Source organism: Scatophagus argus, chromosome 15 (genome assembly GCF_020382885.2).
Source record: "Scatophagus argus isolate fScaArg1 chromosome 15, fScaArg1.pri, whole genome shotgun sequence".
In the NCBI taxonomy this organism is placed as follows: Eukaryota; Metazoa; Chordata; class Actinopteri; family Scatophagidae; genus Scatophagus; species Scatophagus argus.
In genome coordinates, this window is record NC_058507.1 from 20,271,217 (window position 1) to 20,294,157 (window position 22,941).

Sequence of the window (22,941 nt, forward strand, 5' to 3'; positions counted from 1 at the left end):
TTGAAAATTCTAGTGATTGATTGTTCTCTGGTCAGCTTTAACCCCTTTCCAGTTGATGCCATGTGTGTATTAAGGAAAGATGTGTATACAGTGTCAGAGGCAGGGGCCCAATCATTCCAATGAAAGCTTTCAGTGTGTGTGTTTCTTTTCAGAATTTTAGATGCTATATATTTCTCCTGCTATGTTTCCAATTATTTACTGTGTACTTCTGAAAGGATTGTGCACCTTCTGATTTTACTTTATATTTAAGATCGCTAAATAAGTGTTTGTAAGCTTGCAGTCCACTTTGTTCCATGACTAATAGTGTAATTTAGGCTTGCCGATGTGCAGCAGGGAGAGGCCTTTGAAGTAGAGTAGAACAGGATACTGACACTCACATGGAGACTCGAGCAGTCGTCTTCAATATCAAAGAGAACAAATAGTCGTCATGGAGGCAAACGTCATCCCTCTGTCTCTCTTCTTCCTTAAACAGTTTTTATCTGCTGTATCATTTATATTATGTTGTCAGTTCCGCTCAGGTAGATCTTTTGTTTCAATTCATCCTTCCTCTTTTTCCTCTCTTTTTTGTTTTGATCTTTCCTTCCTCCATACCCATGCCTTTTATCCTTAATGGACACATCCAAAGACATGTAGCCGCAATAAATTGCTGAGAAAAACATACAATGGAATGCACGTGCATCTGAATCACTGACATACATTAAAATGAATGATGCATCTCCATTTCCTCCCGCTGTAAAGTGAAGCCAAAATAATCCCTGATAAGAGCGCTGCAGTCTTGTGCTGATGATGCCATTCAGACCCAGTTGTGATCAGGCAGCGGGGCCATGGGGTTGAGTTCCCCTCCAACCCAACTACAAGCAGTACTCAGCTGTCCATCACGATGTTTCACCCTCCTTTTATAACATTAAATAATAATTGGTTTGGTTTTTTAATGACAGCTAAAACAAAGCTTATCAGAAAAATGAACACATCAGCATACATCAGCATGTTAACTACCTAAAATAAAGAAACCATCTTTGTACTTTGTTTTTCTTAGTTCGACCCATATTCCATCAGCTAATGTTGGGGGTTGGGGGGTTACTGGAGCCTGCCACCAGGGTCAATCCACTTGTTTTGGCTTTGCTTTTGAGGAGCTCTCATGTCATCTTTACAGTCAGTAATCTAAGCACACACAAACACTGGAATGATATTAGCTTTTGTTATCTATGATATCTGACATTATCGCTTGTTCCAGAGGGAACCTCTCGTCCAGAGCAGTGACATTTTCTGATTAGTACGTAGATATGTACATAACTGTCTTTGCTCCTCCTCCGAAACCCCTCCACTCCATGTAACACTGAAAAATACTGACAGTGTAACAAAAAATGTCACTGAAAAAGGACAGAGATGAAGAAAAATCTGAAGACTGTCATTGTAAAACACATTGAAATACTAAAAGCATAAAATAGAATAAAATCATTTTTAATGTTTGTGTTTTATTTTTCAGTGGAACATTTTTCATTGCCAGTTTTTCCTTTCTCAGTTCGCAGTTTTGTTTTCAATGCCAAACTTTATTTTCAGCGCCGGAATTAAAAGGCACGATTCTAGCCCCTAGGAGTAACACTTTACACTGTTAGAAAGCCTCAATCCACCACATATTTTAACCTGGTGCCAGGCCTCTTCACCACCAGTCACCACACACATTTGTTCAGTGATTCAAATACATCAAATACATCTGTAGTTGTTGTCACTAACAACCAGCTAACATGAACATGATGTTAGACCAAACGAATGAAGTCTAACAAAATGGCAGTTCAGTATGATTATCAGCTATCATTAACATCATTTTGTTAAAGTTGTGCATTTAAGTTCAATGTACCACCTTGGTAGTTGCAATTACGACCAGAATGTGCAAAGGTATATAACCATTTTAGCACTTTGAGTGAAGAAAACTCCTCAGAAATCATAAAGATGTATCACAGAATGTTGTCTTGCCCAAACAGACCTGGAAGAGTCCAAGAAGGTGGATCTCTGCATCCACCCAGAAGAGTTCAAGTCAATCATAATCTGTGAAAATATCACTGAGTGTACAGGGCCTTTGATGTGCACATAATTTCACCGTTAAGGCATCTTCTGCTGTCCGTCTTTCTTGGCAGGACGTTGAGATACGGACCAATGCAGCTCTCTATCTGCCCCAGATCAGTGATCTGTTGAACCGAGTGCCTCGGCAGATGCTGCTACTGCTGAAGACCAATGACTTGCTGAGGGGCATTGAAACCACCTTACAGACCAGGGCCTCCTCCTCGTCCTTCATCAACATGTCCCGCTGCTGCATACGTGCCATGGCCAGGTCAGAAAGACTGCCTTCTTTTCCCTGTCGTAGCTGTATGGGAGAGTGTGACACATTAAGTTTTTTTCACTCACTTTTCACACCAGAAGTGACACTGAAAGGCTGCATAGATTATTCCTAAGTACGAACGTAAAACACCAGTGGAATAAGGACTGTATGAAAAGATAGGTAAAATTTTCAATAGCTATATGACCTTTTTTTATTTGAAGTCTGGATATTGTTGATTGAGGAGGAAACCATGAATCTGCATGAAACCATGTATCTGCTGTATGAAGGAGGAAAACTGGGGTAAACTTATTAGATTTTTTTATTTTTTTTATTTATTTATTTTTTAAATGTTTGGCCACATAAGTCATAAAATGGAAGGTTTTTTCCGGGCTGAAAATTTATAGGACCTGAATGGTGGCTTAAGAGGTAACAGCTGGGGTTTATACATTCCATAAACACACAGCTGGCAAATCAGGAAGTTTTGTGGTGTGAAGTGTTGGGGGGAGAAGTAAGATATATTGATTTTATTTCTACTGTAATTAAAAAGTCAAATTCCACTTCATTCTATGTTTAGAATTTTTAAATGTCTGACTTAAGCAGCCCTGGTTGTATCAATAAAGACCATAATTTTGCATCAACATAGTTTTTGACTATTGTCAGGTTATTATTCTTTAAAGAGATTTCATTGTGTTCCTGTATACCAAATTAAGAATTACTGTCTGTTATCATTTTAATTTTTAATTATAAATTAAATTAATTAAATTAAGAAAATCTGTTATAAAACATATTGACTGTATGACTCTGTGCATATCTAGTAGTAATGGTGAGAAAAGAATTCCATCAGAACTAAAGACAAACTAAGCTGACAAGTAAGTGGCTTTGGAAGAGAAACTGAATTTTGCCAATAGTAGGAGAGGAGAGAGTTGGGCTGTCACTTCAGCTCTCAGCTGATGGATGAAGGACAGGGCTCTGGACACACTTTACCTTCCCTGGTGTCATGGTGCTGACAGTGGTAGAGCTTGTCTGAATAAGCACATCTTATAAAATATTAACCAACTGGATAGTACCATGGGTATTGCAATACAGGTACCAGGGGATCCTGCGGTGCCGCCTCATTCTCACAGTTCATCTCCAGCATTTTGTACCCACCGTAGCTCTGTTTCACTGTAGGAAAACCATTTCTGCCACTCACGCTGTGTTCATGTGCAGCTAAAAGTAGGCCCTCTGAGGCATCTAGCACCTTTTTTATGTTCTGGATATTTCTAAATGCAAGATGAAGTAGATGGAGGCAATTATCTGTCTGCTGGCCAGGGCCTTTCTATCACACTCAGAGTGTGCATGCTGACCCTGGGTATGCATGCATTTTTCCTCCTGTTTTCTGACTGCACCAGGAGTATCTTGAAAAGAGACGTGAAGGTCAAGTCAACTGAAAATTCCTGTAGGTGTAAATTTGAATGACTGTCTATAAGTAATCACCCTGTGACAGACTGTTGACCCATCCAGAGAATACCCTGTTTCCTTCTGTTTCCTTTTGTAGATAGGCTCCAGTCCTCCTGGACATCGTTTTTTTCCAAAGGGCCATACTGACATACTGAGATAAAGTAACCAAAGGGCCCCAAATGGGACAGTTAAACATAAAACACAGATTGCAGAATCAATCAAGAGGCAACTGAATGTGCTTGAAGTTCTTGAAGATGTTTCACCTCTCATCCAAGAGGCTTCTTCATATTACTTTCGAAATATTTGTTGGGCCCACCCTAAATCCTTAAGAGGGGTTTTGCCCATTGTCCAGTTGGATCCCTGTGGTGCCTTCCCCAGACCATTCAGAGTGAGCCTGCTCTATGAGAATAGGTACATGCTGTAAATTTAAATGCAGTTTTAGTAAGAGTCACCCAGTCCCCATCTATAATGATAATAATACTCTATAATAATGAGAGACAAAAAGTAAATTTACACACAGTTGCTTTTGTGTGCCACTTATGAGTGTGTGTTAGGTCAGTAAGTAAGGAAGGTCAGGAGGTTTCATTTCATTAATGAGCGATTAAATATAAATTGTTTGTTTTTTTTTTCATTTTTCTCCAAATTATTCACTTTTATTATTTGCACAATGTGTAACTATGGGAATGTTGGACTTTGAGCTATTTCAGTTTACGTTCAGGTTGCTGTTGTATTCCTTGTTCCTTCTTTTCTTGCATGTGGAGTCCAAAATAATGTGGCCCCTTAGAACTCCTTTTGCTGTTTCCCAAAATACTAATGCTGATATTTCTGGGGAGTCATTCAATTTAGTAAAAGATGTCCACTCTCTAAAAATGAAATTGTTGAAGACTCTGAAAATATGATTTTGGTGGATTTGGTTGAAGGATCCCTTAAAAGGAAGTATGAACTGAGGGAGCAACAGAACTGGGCTCTGAATACAGGCTGTAAATGAGGCTGGCTGTAGGTGGAAATTTGGCACCATATGTGTAACGATCAGACTGCTATCATCAAGGTTTTGCGCAGTGCTTCTCTGTGTGTTATTCTAACCAACCACTAGAGAAGCCTGTTTCACTGATTAGCACACCTGCAGCCACTGAAGAGGAACTAATCAGTGGCTGCTCTTAGATCTTTAACTTGTCATAGCAGGAAAAGCACAGGTGTAACCACTACCATTAATGATGGCCTTGTTCCATTTAGGTGTACAGTGGCAAGGAGTCAACATACACAATACTAGATCTCTTGAATCGAAATACCTAAATGTATTGTGTTCATAATTAATGGTTAAGGGGGGCCTCTGCCAGTCTCAGACTACTCTATCCTAATTCAAATTGAACATAAATGTTATGACACATCACTCCAGCCAAATATCAGTCCATATATCAGCACCTTCATTCATAGATTTCTGTGAAGTTTGTGTGCATATTGACCTTGATCAGCACATCAGTCCAATGCAAAACTAATACCTCTTTGGCACTGGACAAAAATCCATTAACGCTCACTAAAATCAGGCTTTTGTCTTTAGTGGGAAGGGGTTCATTCTGCATCATTCCTGGGTCAAATATTGAGTCTTTATTGGCTCAAGCTCTGATCAGCAGTGATGGAAACCTGACACCAAATTTTGACCCCTTTTCCAGTGCAATGCTGTGCATCATGTTAAAAATCTGGATACTGGCAAGAAAATAGTTTTCCATCTGTTCAATCAGTGCACATTCAGCAAACTCACAATGCTTCATCCTAGTGACAGCATGAATATTTGTTGTAAATTTCAAGCTAATCCATTCTGTCTTTGTTGAGATATTTCAGTCTGCAATGACATAGCCCTAGAGACATGTTACTAACATTGAATCCCTACTTATATTCATGTTTCCAAGAGGTTGAATCCTCTAACCTTTCTTCTACTGAAATGTACCAAGCACATGGATGTCTCTCATTGAATGTAGCCTTTGCATGGATATTTCATATGTGTGTTATGTGTTTTTATTAGCAAGTTGTTGCAGAACTCAAGAACATTTGTAAGATAACTTGATGACCTTCAAATTCAAATTGTACCTGACTCTTTTCTTCTTCTGCTGCTGCTGCTGCTGCTGCTGCTCTGGCTGACAGGCACAAGAGGAGTAAGGCTCAGTCCAGGAGCAGACGTCTGCACATCACTCTGGTGGAATTTCTCAACCTGTGGAGACTCACAGTGTATGAACTGCTCCTGTGGGCGAAGGGCTCCATGTTGGCTCAATGGATCACTGCTCTGCTGTCATTTGTGCATTGAGAAACATCTGGACATCACACTGGAATATCAACGACATGCTGCAACTGTTGGTTCTTCAGGGGCTTATAATACGGTAAACATTCTGAATATGTGCTCATACACACAAATGTACACTTATCTTGATGACACAGTTTGTAACTCCATGGACACATACAAGGATACAAGATGCTGGCACCAGGAGTAGATGTGGCTGCTGAATTTTTTTTTTTTAGATCTTTTACCTCAAGATCACAACTTTGACTGTCTGTCCAGGAGAGATTGACTTGAGCCATTACCCCATATACAGTATTTACATCATACCATACTGAGACCAAAACCAAAACTCACTCATCTGAGGCAAACTCGCTCACTTATCGGATCTGTCATCCTCCTTTATAGCTAAAGAAGTTGTGGAGAAGCATGGGGCAGGCAGATCAAGTGTAGTTTGTCAAGAAATGGTTTCAGCACATAGTTGTTTGTTTGTTTGTTTTTTGTTTTTTTTATTTTTCTGTTTTAGCACAGGTCAGTTACTGAGTTGCAATGTTTTTTATAAGTGAGCTTCAGGGGGGACAGTAGTGTTGATATTTTAAAGAGGCAGAAGACACAGTCAGACTAGTAGTTTCCCCTGATTTCCACTGTTCAGTGAGCTACGCTAGTCACGTCCTGACATGAGATTGATATCCATCCTCTCATCTTGCTTTTGGAAAAAAAAAAATCATAATTCCCAAAAATCTGAGCTACATCTTTTAGTCTTAACCAGGGTAAGATTGTTGAACATCCCAAAATAATATGATACAAGGACTTAATATGTTTGTGATATAGCTAGCAATTTAGTTATTAAAGCATACAGCATTATTACACGAGGTACCAGGATTTCTAAAATCACAAGAGTATAGTCGGTTCTCAGTTCGTCATGATCTTGAGATAATAGGATCTCCAAGAAATTACCATGCAACCCTTTAACCAAGCTTATAGATCTCAAACACACACAACAACTGTTTGTGTCATCATAAACATAACGCTGTACAGACAGCCCTAAATAACATCATACAACTTAAAAAAAAAAACCCAGTAATGCAACAGTAAAGGTTGAAACGAACCAAATGAAAGTTAACGAGCAGAACTGTAAAGCAGTGAAGTAGCCAGATACGAGATCACTTAGTAACACAGCCAGCCAAAGAGACAAATTCACACACACCATGTACCAGATGATGAAGGCTGCCAAAATCCAGATACTAACCTCATATGGAGAAGAATAATATGAAATATGAGAAGACGTTCTTTGTCACTGCAAAACTTATCTTGAGTGCAATCCTGATTGTGTTTCTGACCATGGACTACGGATTCATTCCTGCTCCTCAACCATTTATACCTCAGAGCCTGTTTTGTCCATTCAGTGAAGAAAAAGTTAATGTGGCTGTGTTTGTTTGCACCACTTCAGAAGAAGGTCACAATATCATACCAAATGGTCGTTCATTTGAATGGGAGTCAGAAGTCTTTTTACACACAGTCATAGTAGGCAGCTATTGACAACTTTCAGCAACACTGAAGGCTTGACTTTACAGTCAAAGTTCTGTTGCTTGGTTAGAGTTATGATGCTTTCACAAGGGGATGAAAACACATGAATCCAGCATGACAAAGTGACAAATATGTTATCATTAAGTGTGCTTTCTTGGTCTGTGTAAAGTTGCCTGGAATCATTCTGTCAGTCAGTTTTCCAAAAGCAGTACTGCATGAGCTACTGCTTGCACCTCAGACAGTTTATGGACCTACCATACCGTATCACAGTACTTACAGGTACAGGTTTGCCACAATACAGAGCAGTGCTGTAGCAGTAGTTGAGAGTAATGTGAAAAGAATTTGCTGATGAGTGTAAATTCACTCCCTATTTTCTGCCTAAGGCGCTATATTAACACCTGTCATTTTTTTCCTGTCAGAACAGGTACAGTGTTTGCACTGTAATAGTGCTTTACAAATTCCTCAGTGAAACAATGGAATGTGCTGTCGAGGGCATGCACACTACTTTCTGCCTCAAACCCATAACGTAGTGCATCCTGATTTATTGTTCTGAGATATTGTAAAATGAGTAGTAGATTTGGGGTAAACTATTAAGTGCTAATTATGTAGGACAGAGAAATTGAATGAACAATGGAGCTATTTCAGATGCAGCACCAGTTTCAGTTTTAACTAAGTAGGCAGAATATGACAAATGACATATCTGCTCTTCATCACTCCCTTTAGCTCCTTCTGTTTCTTCAGTGTCCTCTGACTGCAGCAGCTATTTTGTGCAGAAACACAATGAGATGTAATTGTGAAAAAGAAAAGAGGCCTTGTGGTTTAGCAAAGGTTCCACATAGAAGCTACTTACCAACAAGATGGAATTTTCTTCTTCTGCAACCAGTTTTTAAGTCAAGGTTGGTTCAACACAGTTTATGTAACCTTGTGCTATGCAGCTACAAAATACACATTTATAAACATGAATAACATGAGAAATGACTACCTGTACCTGCCAGGCCAACACATTCACCTTAATAATCTCAGAGGCCATATCTCTTCTCTCCAGGCAATAGATACTATATGAGTGCTCCAAAATAATAGCATAAAATCAGCGTGGAAGCACTGAGTCAATGTTTTTATTTATTTTCTTTTTATTTCCTGTAGTATAGTTTAGCTTTAATCTTTGTTAAAATGGTGACATCTTATGATTTCTATTGTATTATTTCTATTTGGTTGTATCAGATCCAGCCACTTCCTGTCAGTTGGAATAAGAAGGTAGTGGTTGAATGTTTCATCATTTAATAATAAATTGATTAAAAGGAAGTAAAAAAAATGGAAGAAATGAAGTGTATAGTGTCATTATTGCACCTCTCTTTTAGTCAGTTAACATGTTTAAAGCTACTCATAAGTTCCCAACGGTCTGTAATCTATGAATGAAAACACACTGGTTACTCACTTTCTCACAAAGTAGACACTTGTAATCCATTCTACAGTCCACATTTTACTGTATGCTAACTGGAAAGAAGGTTCTCTGTTAATAGGAACAGCACTGTTGCAAATATGAATTGGAGAACCACGACTCACCCAGCGGGTAAGAGTAGACCACCTGCACCATGTGGGTGAGAGCTAATGTACAGAAGTCCAGTATGCTGAGATGGCATGTGTAACTTGACGAAGACAACATATGACAACATATCTGTGCACGGATATTGCAAACATTTGCAAACTCAAATATCCCCCAGGAAAGCTCTGAACGATACAAAACAAGAGGTAACAAAATGTCAAATTGTGACAAAACATTAAAAAGAACATCAGTGAAATGAAGAAACTTTGAGAGTATAACCTGTGGCTATGGCAGTAAAGGTCGGACTTCTGTGTGTGTGTGTTTGTTCCTCTTCACAGCCCTGCAGACAGGCTGGTCTGCCTGCGCTCTTTTGCTAGGAATCCGTGCTGTTGTAACCAGAAGAATGTGTCTTGGCATATATATCAAGTACTTCCAATAAACAAATCCAAGCTAAGAAATGAACTCTAGCAGCCAGCTGGAGACACACCTTAAACACCACTGTCAGTGGTGCTACCTGCCTTGTCAGCACAGTGCTTTCCTCATGCATAGCTGCTGTTCACTAGGATGGTAGTCTGTTCTTTGCCTCAACAAATATCACAAGCTTGCAGACAAAGCTTCACTACAGCATATCTCCAGTCACCACATTTGGATGAGCTCACTAATCTTCTGTGCTCTGGTGGCATCACAACAGTACATGCTAACACTGCTAGCTTATGAGGTGATAAGAGGCTGACTCCTCTGTTTTCTGCTTTCTCTCTTCTTCTGTGATTAATGCGCAAATCGTCAGTCATCATACTAAATGTTCTATGATACGCAAGTTTAACGTTACGTAGTTTGCTTCCAAAAAAACTTCCAAAAGTCACTCTTATTCCTGCTGTATTTTTAGACTAAGTGATGTCTGAGTGAAAACATTGAGCATTAAAGTGCGCAGCTATCGTTTTTGCTACTGCAGATAGACAGCAGTTACATAACTGTGCTTACTCCAATGCTAATTAATGTAGAGCAGTCAGTTTAGTTTTATATTGTATTAAAAAAAAAATATGAGCACGCCTTGAACAAATACTGACATTCAAATTGAGTTCTCATGCCCATCCGTAATTTACATGGCATCTATTTTCCTCTGATATCCTCTGTGGAATTAAGAAGAAGAAGAATCAGCTTTATTGACAGTATATATATGTTTACATACACACACTGAATTTGTCTTCTGCATTTGACCCATCCTTAGTTGAACACACACATGCAACACCCTGCAAATTACCTGCAGTGAAACACACACAGGAGGGGTTAAGTGCCTTGCTCATGGGAACATCAGCTGGCTAATGGAGGGGGGGGGGCATTTTTTTCACATTAATCACCCACACCCAAATTTTTCCTGCCCGTCCGGTGGGGGAATCGAACCGGCGACCCTCCGATCACAAGCCTCTAGGCTGCATTTAGGTTCATTCATTCATAGAGTGACTCTCTGGTGACATAAAGGTCTGCAGTGTAAAGATTTACATGTAACTAAAAAAGAGAAGAGCCAGTAGATATATAAGATAGATATAGATATAAGATATAATGCCTTAACACAGATGTTTAAATCCAGTTCAAAAGTTTAGAGCCACACTAGCAGCTCTGTGAAGCTGCACTTGGGTGCTTTTGGGCTAACGTCGACAGCATGCTAAAATGTTCACAATGACAATGTTAACATGCTAATTTTTAGCATGTATAATGTTTACCATGCTCACTCTTTTATCTATAGTTGAGGTTGACTTGATTGTCATTAGCTTTATAGGTATACGACCAATAGAAAAAAGGGATCATGTTATTGAAAACATGAATGTACTTAATTTCACAGCAGTCCATCAAACGTATCATTCTGAACTTAAGTGCAGGACCAACCAACCAACATTGTCAAACTCTGTGTGATTAATTAGCTCAGGGATAGGCCAAGGCAGAACATGACCACAGTGTGTCTACGCATAGACAAAATGAAATAAACGGCTTTTAACTTGTATCCTTTCATTTTTATTTTTTCTGAAATTCAGCCCAGACCCTGAATATCAGCCTTTCATTTCCAGCCCTCACATGCTATAATCCCTGCAGCAGCCAATCTCGCAGACACACTCACTCAGGCTGTTGATAATTTGCCTGTCTATGCAGTTCATCCAGCCAGGGTGCATAATTGCAAAAAAAAAAAAAAAAATGTCCAAAAGCAGGAAAGTATTTCACAGCCACAAGTTGGACATCCAAGCGAGTGTAATAGGTATTTTAACAGGATAGTGTGTGTGCTTATTTGCAATGCCCCGTCAGGTGAATTTAAATTAGTTTCAGTTTTGTTGGCATATCTTCTACACGTGATGGACACATTTTCTACAGCCATGCAGTGAATTCATGAATATGTTTTTGACCCGAATTACCAAACTACATGTCCACTCAAAATACACACTGTTGCTTTTTTCCTTCCTTTTTTTTTTTTTAAATACTAATAAAAACACCTGTTTTGGTGATAAAATATATACTTTCATCATCATCAACACACAACCTGCTTCCACTGTTTCCCAGAGTAGTAGCCTAAGTGTTTTTTCAACATGGTGTGTGTCTGATAGAGTGTGATTAGGTGTGTAGAATAGTCTTGGTGTGTGTGTGTGTGTGTGTGTGTGCACACGCCTTTGAGCATGTGTGTGTGTGTGTGTGTGTGTTACCCACAGGAGGACCATCCATCTTTATCGCACAGAGCCACCCAGGGCTGCCATGGCTAATAAGAGCAGCTCTCTCCTTTTCCCTAAGAAAGAGAAAGAACGAACATTTTGACAGGCCCTCTCTCCATCCCTCCCTCTGTGGAAGCGGTCTGGAGGAGGATGAAAGGTCATATGCTCAAACTGTGTAGTCAAAGTATCTTCAGTAAATGTGTTAAGACAAATATATTTGGTGTTCTGTATGTGCGCATTCATATTGTGCACCAAAAAATAATTCCAGAGTGCACAGCAATGGACAAAACGTTGAAAAGCAAAGCCTAGTTGTATTATTCACACTATTACTTGTGTTACAAACACTAGTGGAACAACTTCAGTCTGGGCCCTTATGTCCACACCAAACTATTGTTACTGATGGACACTTTGCAGTCAATGCATACAGTAGACTATGATTCCAAATTTACAACCGGCTTTTTGGCAAAGCCTCACTAAAGTTACCCAGAAAAGGACACTACATCATGAAATAATAATAAATAAGAATAAATAATAAGTTGTATGGACCAAGCAGAGACAAGATACAAGATACAAGATTGGTTTATTTGTCTCACACACACAATCTTACATGGTACAATGTGCAGTGAAATTCTTTCCCTGTCTTTCTTCTTCTTCTTCTTTGTCCCTGCTACCAAAAAATAGGTAAGTAAAATTTAAATATTGTAAAATAGAAAGCTTATAAAAAATAATAAAATTAAAAAAGTGAAAAAAAGACTACTACATGCATTATTAAGCTACATAAATCAAATGGTCTTTCAGTTCTTTTACAATCACTTCATGAAGTCTAACACAATCTGCCCCAGGTCCAACTTTTCTGCTCATTCATTCTAAGTGCATAATTGGATCAGTCCACTCAGCCTCTCTTCCGCCACTGTGGGCATCAAATATTTTTTATTATAATTATAGAATGGAGAATCGTAGCTGGCAGTCACAGCTGTAATGTGAATGTTATTAAATTACAGAAAAGCCATGCGCACTTTATTGAAGCTCAAAGATCCATGGTGAGCATTTTTGCAAGGTGAGAGCCACAACAACACTGGGACTGTTTCTGATTACAGTAGGTTCACTTATTGTGCCTCCCAGTTGGAAGGTTAATTATGTCAGTGATTAATTAGGGTGGGTGCAATCTTTTTTTTTTTTACTTGCAGCAAGGTATAATATTGCTAAGCTTTTAAGAATGTTATCAGCCTTAATTTTGCTGTATTGTTTTACATCTTGTGAATCAATCAGAAATTAAACCTGTCCTGTGACTGGGTGTAGCTGCACCTGCCACGCCCTTCATGCAGCGACTGGGGGCGGCGGTAGTTCGTTCTATGGAGGTTGAAGAGTGTCAGGTTGAGGTCTGGCACATACCACAATATGAAGTGTGGACTGGTGCTTTCGAGGCACCCTTGAGCAAGGCATCAAACCCCTCTAACAATTAAGCAGGTGTGGTATGTGGCAGCATATGGGTCCTGTGTGTGCAGGTAGTAAGTTAATAAAACTGCAAAATCTCTGTTTTTGCAATTAAATTTGTCAGTAAAACTAACTTGAATCATGTTCAGGTAATGAGTGGATAAATCTGATTGTGCCGTGTGTGTTGGCTGACTCCCCATGGCGTGGACCACAGCAGTATCCTTGTCACAGCTGATTGGCCCACAGTGTTCACAACACAGCACAGACCCCCGCTCGGCTTCGCTCGTTGCTGAAGTCTGTACAGGGTAAGTGTTTCTTTTCTTCCCTCACTTAGCCCTTGATGATGTAATGTTTTCTTAGTTACACTGAAGTTGATATTTTCCTCAAATTAAAAATCCAATATACCAGTCACTGTGGTCTGCCTACAGCATGACAGATGTGATGCACTTTGTTTGATATAAAATTTATAGTAGAATTAATCAATAAAACACTTGCTGTTTATTGGAAAAGGTTGTTGAATTGATTTCAAAACTACATTTCAGCTCACTTCTGTCCTCCCATTTAAAAAAAGAAAAAAAATCAAAGCTTTTCATCAATGTTCATTACTGTAAAGCAAGCTACAGTGAGTGTTGCTCCCAGATACCTCTGTCTGCACAAAACTTGTCTTTTGACTGTCTAAAAGGCAGGGGTGGAAAAAATAAAAAAAATAAAAAGGGCCTTCAGCTTCATGTGGTGGGGCGCCAACGTGCACAAAGTCATAATGCATTTGTGGCGAAACAGCTACAAACCCTGCTTAACTTTCTGTTCTAGTCCAGGAGCACATTCATGCCACACGTTTGCAAGCCACGAATGGTTTGTGGCATTTAGGAGTGTTCCTTGGTGTCGCCATTGTGAGGCTTTTGTTATGTAAGATAATACAGATTGAGAATTGGCTCAATTGTTCCAACGTCTTGCAGAAAGACTTCATGTTATATTTAGTTCCACAAACAACATCTGACAGACATGAATGCCACCATGTGTTTGACCCGGCCTCAGGTGAGAGGTCGGAGCATCAGCCCATTTCACAGGTTGGTCATGTTTTTGATTGATTTTTGATTTTTTTCGTAACACCAAAATCCCCTTTGGTTTGCAAATGAGCATTGAATCAATTTTTGTTTCCAGTTTTTGAAATAAGTTGAAATGTTTACATCTAGATGTCTCATGATTTTCGAACAGGTAATGCATCTAGGCAAATGTCATTGTGGTTTACAATAATTCCATAACCGAACACAAAGCACTCACAAAAAGTCTCAAACAAAATGTAAACCTGGCTTTAAATCAGAATGGAGTTAAGGCAGCTGCAGGGAGTGTGTGGGACCTTCTTCTGTGTCTCTTGACATTTTGAGGCTATCCATAAAAGAAGAATTCGTTCTAGAGATTCCGAAGAAAAGCAAGGGTGAAAGGCATTTCTCCAGCCTGATCATGAGCAAAGAAAAGAAAAGAAAAACAAAATAAACACATTATTCTTGAAATTGCAGCTTTTTGCTAAGAATATGAAATTAAAGAGAATGCAGAGTATATGACAGGATAGGACAGGACAGAACCTTTAGTGCTCTCTACACATGTGCTCTGACTAGGATATTCTGATGCAGTGAAGTCTGAGGGAAACATTTCCTTTTTATTTAACTGTACCTCAAACACACCATCTGTGGAGGCAAACACCGGCACAAACAAAAGCTTAAAAGCTTAAATTACAAGCCTCCTGAGGACTTATCACTTATCATTTTAGCTTCAAAGTAGTTGACATGTAGCCATCATTTTATACAAAAAAATCTATTCTTCCCATTATTGCCGTTCGTCACTCTGGGTGTTGTGATGCTCACTGCAGTTGAGGCAGAGAGGACTGAGGAAGCAAACCTGGAGAGAGTTAGGGATTCCTTTTGGAGTCTTGGACAGGAGGTACAGGTGTTTATCTTATTCCACCATCATCATATTATTATTAATCTTGCATTGCCACTAATAGATACTTTACTTCTTTAACATGCTCTATGCCAACAGCTGTGTTGTGTCTTGCTTTCACTCCTTTCCAGAACAGGAACGTTACGAATGAGGAAAAAAAACTAGAAGTGACCTGAGTGTTTTCTCATTCCTGCATGAGAACAATATTCTTCACCATGTGACTGCTCTCAGTCACCTCTCTGACTTTCAGTAGTGATTGTTGATATTTCAGCCATGCGGCCTCTCAGAGACAATCTCTACCTCTCCGGCACAAGAGAGAATGTTTAATCAATATGCTGAGACAGCGGTCTTTGGCAGAGAGACTGATAAAATGGGACAAAAGAAAACGATCGAACCTGAAACTCTATCGTCTCATTTGGCCTTCCTCTCCCTTTTATTCTTTTCCTCATCTTGAGTCCATTTCGGCTAGCGGGGAGACAAACCATACCAAAATGTCTCACATATATCTGAGAAATCCTCATGACTGGTTTTAAATTCACAGTGACATCAATATAGCATTATTTTGATTGTAGTGAGTTGCTGCACAGAGAATCACTATTCGTGTCCTGACTGTTATGCGTCGTGAAAATGACAGTAGACATGCTATCACTGCAACAAAGGTGCATGGTGTTGTCAGCCATGGTATAAATAAATAGCATGACCCTTTAAGGAAGATTTCGCTCGTTTTGAGATCCTTTTGCACGTCATTTAACGTTGTCTGCCTTTTATGAATCTTTGACGGGCAGAACTGGTCCAAGTTAGGTGACTTTTGTCACGTGGTCTGTTTTTGGTATCACGTGGCGAAAGGTTGCAGTTTTGTTAAGATTTAGGCAGAAAAAGGACTTGTTTACGTTTAGGCATCAAATATCATCATCGAACCTGCTTAAGTTACAGACATGTAAGTTGAAATAGGTCAACATTTACTTTTGCTTTACTTTCTGGTTTCACCTACACAAACAGTAGTCACCTGATTGAAGGGCCTACTTTTGTTGGACCCATTGACCACCCCAGCCTCCTCCATGTCTGGACTTTCTTGCTCTTCACAAAGCAAAGACAAGGCTGAGACCAGACTGACATGGGTCTCTGCAATGGTGAGCAAGAAGTTTATTTGGAGCCTCAGAATCTTATGTTGTCTCAGAGTGTGTATATACTGAATACAGAATACACACCAAGCCTGTTAAATTAAATGCATCTTTCTGTCTGCATTGCAGTGCTAGATCCAGGTTAAGACAGCTTCTTTTTTTATTTTTACCCCAGAACTGGAGCTTTTCCAAAGCGGCCTTTGGATTGTGTAAATCTTAAAATGCCATCATGGTGTTTCAGTGTGCACGAGATAAACAGTAACAGCTTTTAACAAATGATGATGTGAGCCAGTCTGGTGAGGGTCGGGGTCTGTGTGTGCCAGTAAGGTTCTGAAGGCAACTAGTCACCTCTAAATTTCTTTGTGCTTGTTCATTTTAAATGTTTAACACACAAAAGAGCCTTTCATTGTTATTGTAATGTTGACTCTGTCAGACCATATCATGATTATAAAATAAGTATATTATCAACAAAGCACAGTGTAGGAATGGCTGCCAGCTGACCTGTAGTATTTATGAGCTTATTTCATACTTGTTTGTAATCTTCATAGACAAGAAACAGCGAGAACATGTAAATGAGATCAGCTTTATTGTGAACTTGACTACTGAAACACAAATCGCAGAGGCGGGAGGTGAGTGAGTCAAGGTGTAACAGACTATCACTTGGTGATGTAAACAACTGTGTCAACCGAGTCCATCCAGTCACAGTTGGCTGTGTGGCAAATTAAGAAGAACCGTCTGCCGTCTATAACCTTTTCAGCGATCACACATTTTAAATGTCGACATGGCTGATGACACAGCACACCTGTTGTCCATGACCTGCATGTGGCTATGTTTTTGTTTGTTGGACAGAACAATGATTTGTTCAGATGAGAAGATATAGGCTGTGATGCAGTTTTGTTGTTTGTCACTTGAAAACAGGATGAATAAGAAGGAATTTAAGTGTTTTTACGTTGTTCAAGTGCTTGACTGTGAACAGATGTCCTTTCAAAAATGAGCCATCTAAAATGAATTTCTTAGTTTTTTGCATAAATCTTTGTATGTTTTCAAATGTTTCTAAGTAGGATCGACATATGATTTTCCGTTATCGGCTTTGTGTAGGCTAACACTTAATATTTTGGAAGAATTCATGAGCTTGACGGGCTCCTTCACGCTGGGCAGCTCTGAATAAACAAACATTCCAGGTCCTTTGAGTAAAGGTCTGCTCAACTGGTTGGACCTTTGTGTTTGGGTGGTAGCGTTGTCCATATTAAGTCCATATTAAACATGATGTGTTTGGGTTCTGTGCATTGGTCTATGTTTGACTCCTCACCAATTTGCAATGGCAGACCCTACTAGCAGCTGTTGCCCCCACCTGCAATCGTTCCCAACATCAGGAATACACAAACCTTGTCATCACGTCAAGATGGCAATTCTTAGAGGGCTGCAGGGGTAACTATGGCAACTTATGAGCACTGTAATGAGCAAATCTTTAGCCCTCATACTGTGGTTGATTGATGACGCTTACTAAGAAACGCCACTAGGGTTCTGTGATGAAGCATGTTTGATAAAACATTCCTAATGCAAATGCTGGTGTCCGTACTGGTTTTTAGAATTTGTGAATATGTAGACAGGGGGTCATATATTAAGAAATGCTTATCCTCAGCAGGGTTCAGTGTTTGACTAGAGTGAGCTAACATTGAAAACCTCAGAGGCTTTGTGAGGTTGTATGTGTGTGAGTGCAGGGTGACACTGTTAGCACTGGACTTGCAGGAGTGAATTAACATTGCTGCGTAATCACTCTGCATTATGGAGCAGCTCAATAGCTTGACACTGCAGGTCATTGGCATGTCAAGCTGCTTCTGTCAATTATGTGTTTCACCCACCCACCCAAGCAGCTGATACCCATTGTGACGCACGCACACACACACACGCACACACACACTTTAATACTTCCTGCAGTAAGCCATGACTTATATATACTCTGAAGAAGAGAAGATAACACAGTGATGTGATCAATAGCACTTTGGTGGCACCCACTCCCTGCCCTTGTGCCCTTAGGATATATACTGTTTGAGGGCAGTAAAAATCCTAACCCTCTCCCTTCCTCTCTTTATTTTACCTTATCTTTATTACCATCTCTATCCCTTGGCGCTCCATCCCCTGCTGTAAAATATCTCTCTCTAAGGGCAACTATTCTTTGCAAAGAAGATGTTTCCATCCTCCGAAAACATCCACTCAGAGCTTAGAGTTTATGTAATGGCTCAGTTTGTGGCTATATATGCATCAGCATGTACATGTTCAGCATGTGGTTAGATAATTGAAACGGGAGATAGGACTGGAAAGAGTAGTGAGTGAGTGAGTGAGTGAGAGAGAAAAATCTATGCGAAGACATTTTCTCAACAATAAATTGAATCAATTTAAACTTTTGCAGAAGGGCAGCATTTGGACAGCAGACTGAGTCCTCAATCCACCATCCATCCGTTTTCACTATGGGCTCATTTCTATTCATGATTTATGTCCAGCAAACACCTTGCACAGGCTGTCAGTCTATAACAGGACTAAGACAAACACATTAACATTCTGTGTACTGTGTTGGATGGAACAAACAACAACTGAGATCATTTTTCTAATCTTACAACCTCACCAGGAGGGATTCACATCTTATATTTTTGGGACTTGTGGTTCAGGAGGCTGTGGGGGTCATTAAAATCAAAAATGTTCATTGCCCAGGGATCATGACTGTGCTCAACAAATTTCAACTATCAAAATGATGAAACGACGAATGAAATGTGTGGAAAAGGTGAAATTGTTCTCTGAAGATGGTTTGTCACTCTTTCAATGTGTCTAGAGATGTTCAGAAAGCATCCCTGCCAGATGCCTGAACCATATCTCTTCAATACAAAGAGGCAATGGTGATCACCCAAAGCTCATGACAGCAGGTGAGGGCTGATAGATCTGACTAGTAAACTTAAGCATCACTATTTAAGTTGCACCAATCCTCCGGTAACTCTCCAGTTCCATCCTAACCTCATTTGGGAGGTGACATTCCACATCAGTGTTCTTACAGCCAAGGTTCAGAATGCGAAGCCCCTTGTCCCCTGCCTGTCACCTGAATGACAGCACAACCAGCTTCTGTTCCTGAATTTGCTGGTAATGTGCCTCAGCTTTCTGTTAGATTTGTCATCTGGTCTATTATGACTGTAAAACATCCTCTTCACCTCTCCATTTGTGGCCCTCAACACCTTTACTACCTCAACCTCTAATTTTAAATCTCTTCTTGGATCTAATTTTGGGCCAGACTGCGCTTACTGTGACAGTACTGACTTGCTATTCCTGTGTTACTGTGTCACCCACATCTGTGAAATCAATAAGTAGAAATATTTATGCAGTTTATGCAAAAAGAGCTTTAACTTTCAACATGCGCTGTGTAAATAATTGTAATTCATAGGAGCTGATACAGTTCCTGGAACTGCCCTGTCTAATTTCTTGGACAAATCTCACCGTCCTAGTGTCAGCATACTCAGTTAAAATTCATTGCTTCGGTACCTGTGATCGAAGGCTAATGGACCCTCATTTGTAACATTTGCTTTTGTGTATGCATTCCTGTCTAGTTTGCATGTGACAGTATGGGTGTAGTATGGCTCACACCTTTGCTCTCACACCTTTGCCATGCTGTTAAAACATGACCTCTGGGTGTCACACTGCCATGAGGTCACAAAAAAGCCATGGACATTGAAAATCTGCTTCACTTCATCTTTACTGCACTCTACAGGTGTTAGGAAAGCTGTAAAGCTGGAGACCCAGTCGATGTAAATGACTCTTGAGATGCATGTAGAAGTGTGAGGGTCATTGGTTTCTTTTTCCTCTGCAGTGACAGAATTATCAGTGTGAGTGGAAACCACTTTAACACTGCCAGGGATAGATTTAGTAGTGCTGAGTTCCATTTCAGGCATCATAAATGTATGTAAAACGTTCTGTGCAGCACTTTGGATAGGAGGACAAATTGTGTAACATACTGTGTTTTTTAGGGTGTGATAAAGTATACTCTGGAATACAAAGCTGCTTATTTTTAGCCCAAAAGTACTGTTTAGAGTAAGTTCTCATCAGGGAGGTACTGTATATCATACCTAATACACAAACTGAATTTATTTTTGGCCATTTAATTTTTTATACTACATGCAAATGACTGGTGGTTTTTCTCCCTTTAAGAATTCCACTTCCTCCAGCAAAACAACAGCTGTTTACATTCAGATTTTAAAGACCTATGTTGCTGCAATAATTATGACTGGCGACCATCAGGAAGAAAAAAAGAAGAAAGGTGACATGGGCCACAAAGTCTGCAGCCCGAAATCAAGTCAGATTGAAGGGTCCTCAGAATGTGAGACTGTTCTTAAACGTCTATCTATCGACCTCTGTCAGAATTTGTCCTCTAACCTTTGCCAAGTAGTCATTTTTGTCCAAACAATGATGGTTTTCTCCCCACTTTTCCTCATGTCATGCTTAACCTTAAACATAGTGTTGTTCCTCAGAACAGATCTGTTAAATACAAAAAGATAACTGAATAATTACGCTTTCGGACAGCCTAGTTTTCAAAAATAAAAAGTTGGGATGTTATGTAAAATGCCATTTAAACAGAATGCCATGATATGCCTAGTTCTCTTTGATCCAATTGAAAACAGTACAAAGACAATAGATTCAGTGTTTTACCTCATCAGCTTTTGATTGATTTTTGTAAATATACGCTTATTCGGAATTTGACATCAGCAACAAGTTTTCAGTTCACCAAGCAAAGCGTCTGCTGTGCGAGTCCATGACTAGTCAGGAAATACATAATTGGAACCAAATGAACACAGAGGAAGGCAGAAAGATGATTTCAGTGATTTATTAATGTAAAAGCTTACTGGAGTACATGTCCAGATAAACATGCAGATAGCAGAAACAGAAGTACAAAGCAGGAAACCAGTGAAACAACACTGATGAACTGACAGAGGATCTGTGCTGATATATAAACGAGTGACTGATGGGGATAATGGGGTCGAAGCTCAGGTGAAAGGACTGAGGTAATTGCAGGGCAGGTGGGAGCGACAGCATCAGGAATGGAAGTAGAAAAGTGTGCAGACATGTGGTGGACAAATAAAGAATAACTCTGAAGGCTCCTGGGAAAGGAGAGATGTGGTTGAAAAGGCACACAGACAGGCAAGCATTGTACATAGAGAGCCACATGGTTTTTCTGCACAATATTCTTCTGTACTGAACATATATATGCTTGTAATTTGGAATACCTCAAATGTTGTGAGAAATAACTATACTGTAATTTTACATGATAGACGGTTAGACATTTTCACCTCCTGGGTCCTCTCTGCCTCCACTGCATTGACCTTCTATCACGAGTCACGACTACCTGGCAAGCCAGAAGTCTAAAGAACTGCATTGTGCAATGGCTATAAGTGCAGCTGGTGCTACAGCCAAATATCATGCAAAGCTCACTATATGTTTATATTCCTCCAGTGCCATTAAATGTGTTAAGCTAAATGTATTTCATGTTCACACATTTGAAAAAGGCAGTTATGCTCCTCTGACCACTTCAGCAACACACTGAGCTGTAGCTTACATCTTCTCCAGCACTGATGTGCAGTGAGTGCGGTGCGATATGATTAGAACAGGATGTTTCACTCATAACGCAAATTGATCGTTATGTTTATGAACTACATGTTAGAAAAAAATAACAATAAAGCCCCCCAGCTTGAATCTATCATCTATCACCACTGGAGGTCAAGAGAGTCCTGCTTGAATAAACTCAGCTTTAACATCATCAAAAAAGAAAAAAAAAAAAAAGAAAGAAATCCTTTTACTGTCAAATTTTAGAATCTTCATAATCCTAATCATAAAACTGTTGTGCTCTTGTGGATACATTTTTATCCTTCGTGCAATAGCTTTCACAGTAACTTGTGCACATACATTTTCAGATTTTCTCCTACATAATCCATTTACATACTAGTGATTTGTTTGGCCAAATACATAAGTAGACACAAAGATAACTGCTGCCTGCAAATGTTCACTGGGAACACTTTTCAGTCAAGTAAGTGTTACGCTGTACAGAAGTCATAGGAAGATGGTCAGCATGAAGACAACTCAGTGTATGTGATTAACTGATGCAGACAGCTGATAGGGTACTGATGGAGAAGGAGGATAGAGTAAGTTTAAATGTGTGTGTGTGTGTGTGTAGCTGTGTAACAGCGATATATCGCATCAGTGATAATAGCATAAACAAAGACAATAATAAGAAGAACTGTAATAACATAAGAAGAAGACTGAGAAAGGGAAGAGAATGATCAAAACAAGTTGTAGGCTGCACTATGCCACCACTGCATGAACGTACTGAAACAACTGTAGGTTATGGCGACATAATGAAACAATAGTGTAGAGGTTTAGATGTGGAATGCTGGTGTAAGGGTGTGTGGAGATTTGGGTGAGTGGTTGAGATTGCTGATCTTAGAATATCTCAGTTGCTTGAGTATTGTGCACTTCCTGCAGCAGATAGCTGCCATGATTTCAGATCTCCCATACAAAACTAAACAATGGGAGACAGTCAATGGGATCAGTCACTCTTGTCCTTCACTGTGCCAGTTAACTGTTCCATATTTGCATGGTCTGTTGATATGCTGCCGCCGTTCCACTGA

The 22,941-nt window shown here is 39.6% G+C and overlaps 1 protein-coding gene across 2 annotated transcripts in view; it reads left to right on the forward strand.

The window, feature by feature from the left end:
- Positions 1-8,542, forward strand: part of adck1 (aarF domain containing kinase 1) — a 75,991-nt gene extending 67,449 nt beyond the window's left edge. For both annotated transcript variants that reach the window (XM_046412358.1, XM_046412360.1), the window contains exons 11-12: positions 2,136-2,329; positions 5,897-8,542. In XM_046412358.1, coding sequence (XP_046268314.1) covers positions 2,136-2,329; positions 5,897-6,056 — 354 coding nt within the window. In that variant the 3' untranslated portion in view covers positions 6,057-8,542. The remainder of the gene's footprint in view (positions 1-2,135; positions 2,330-5,896) is intronic.
- Positions 8,543-22,941: the final 14,399 nt, after the last annotated feature.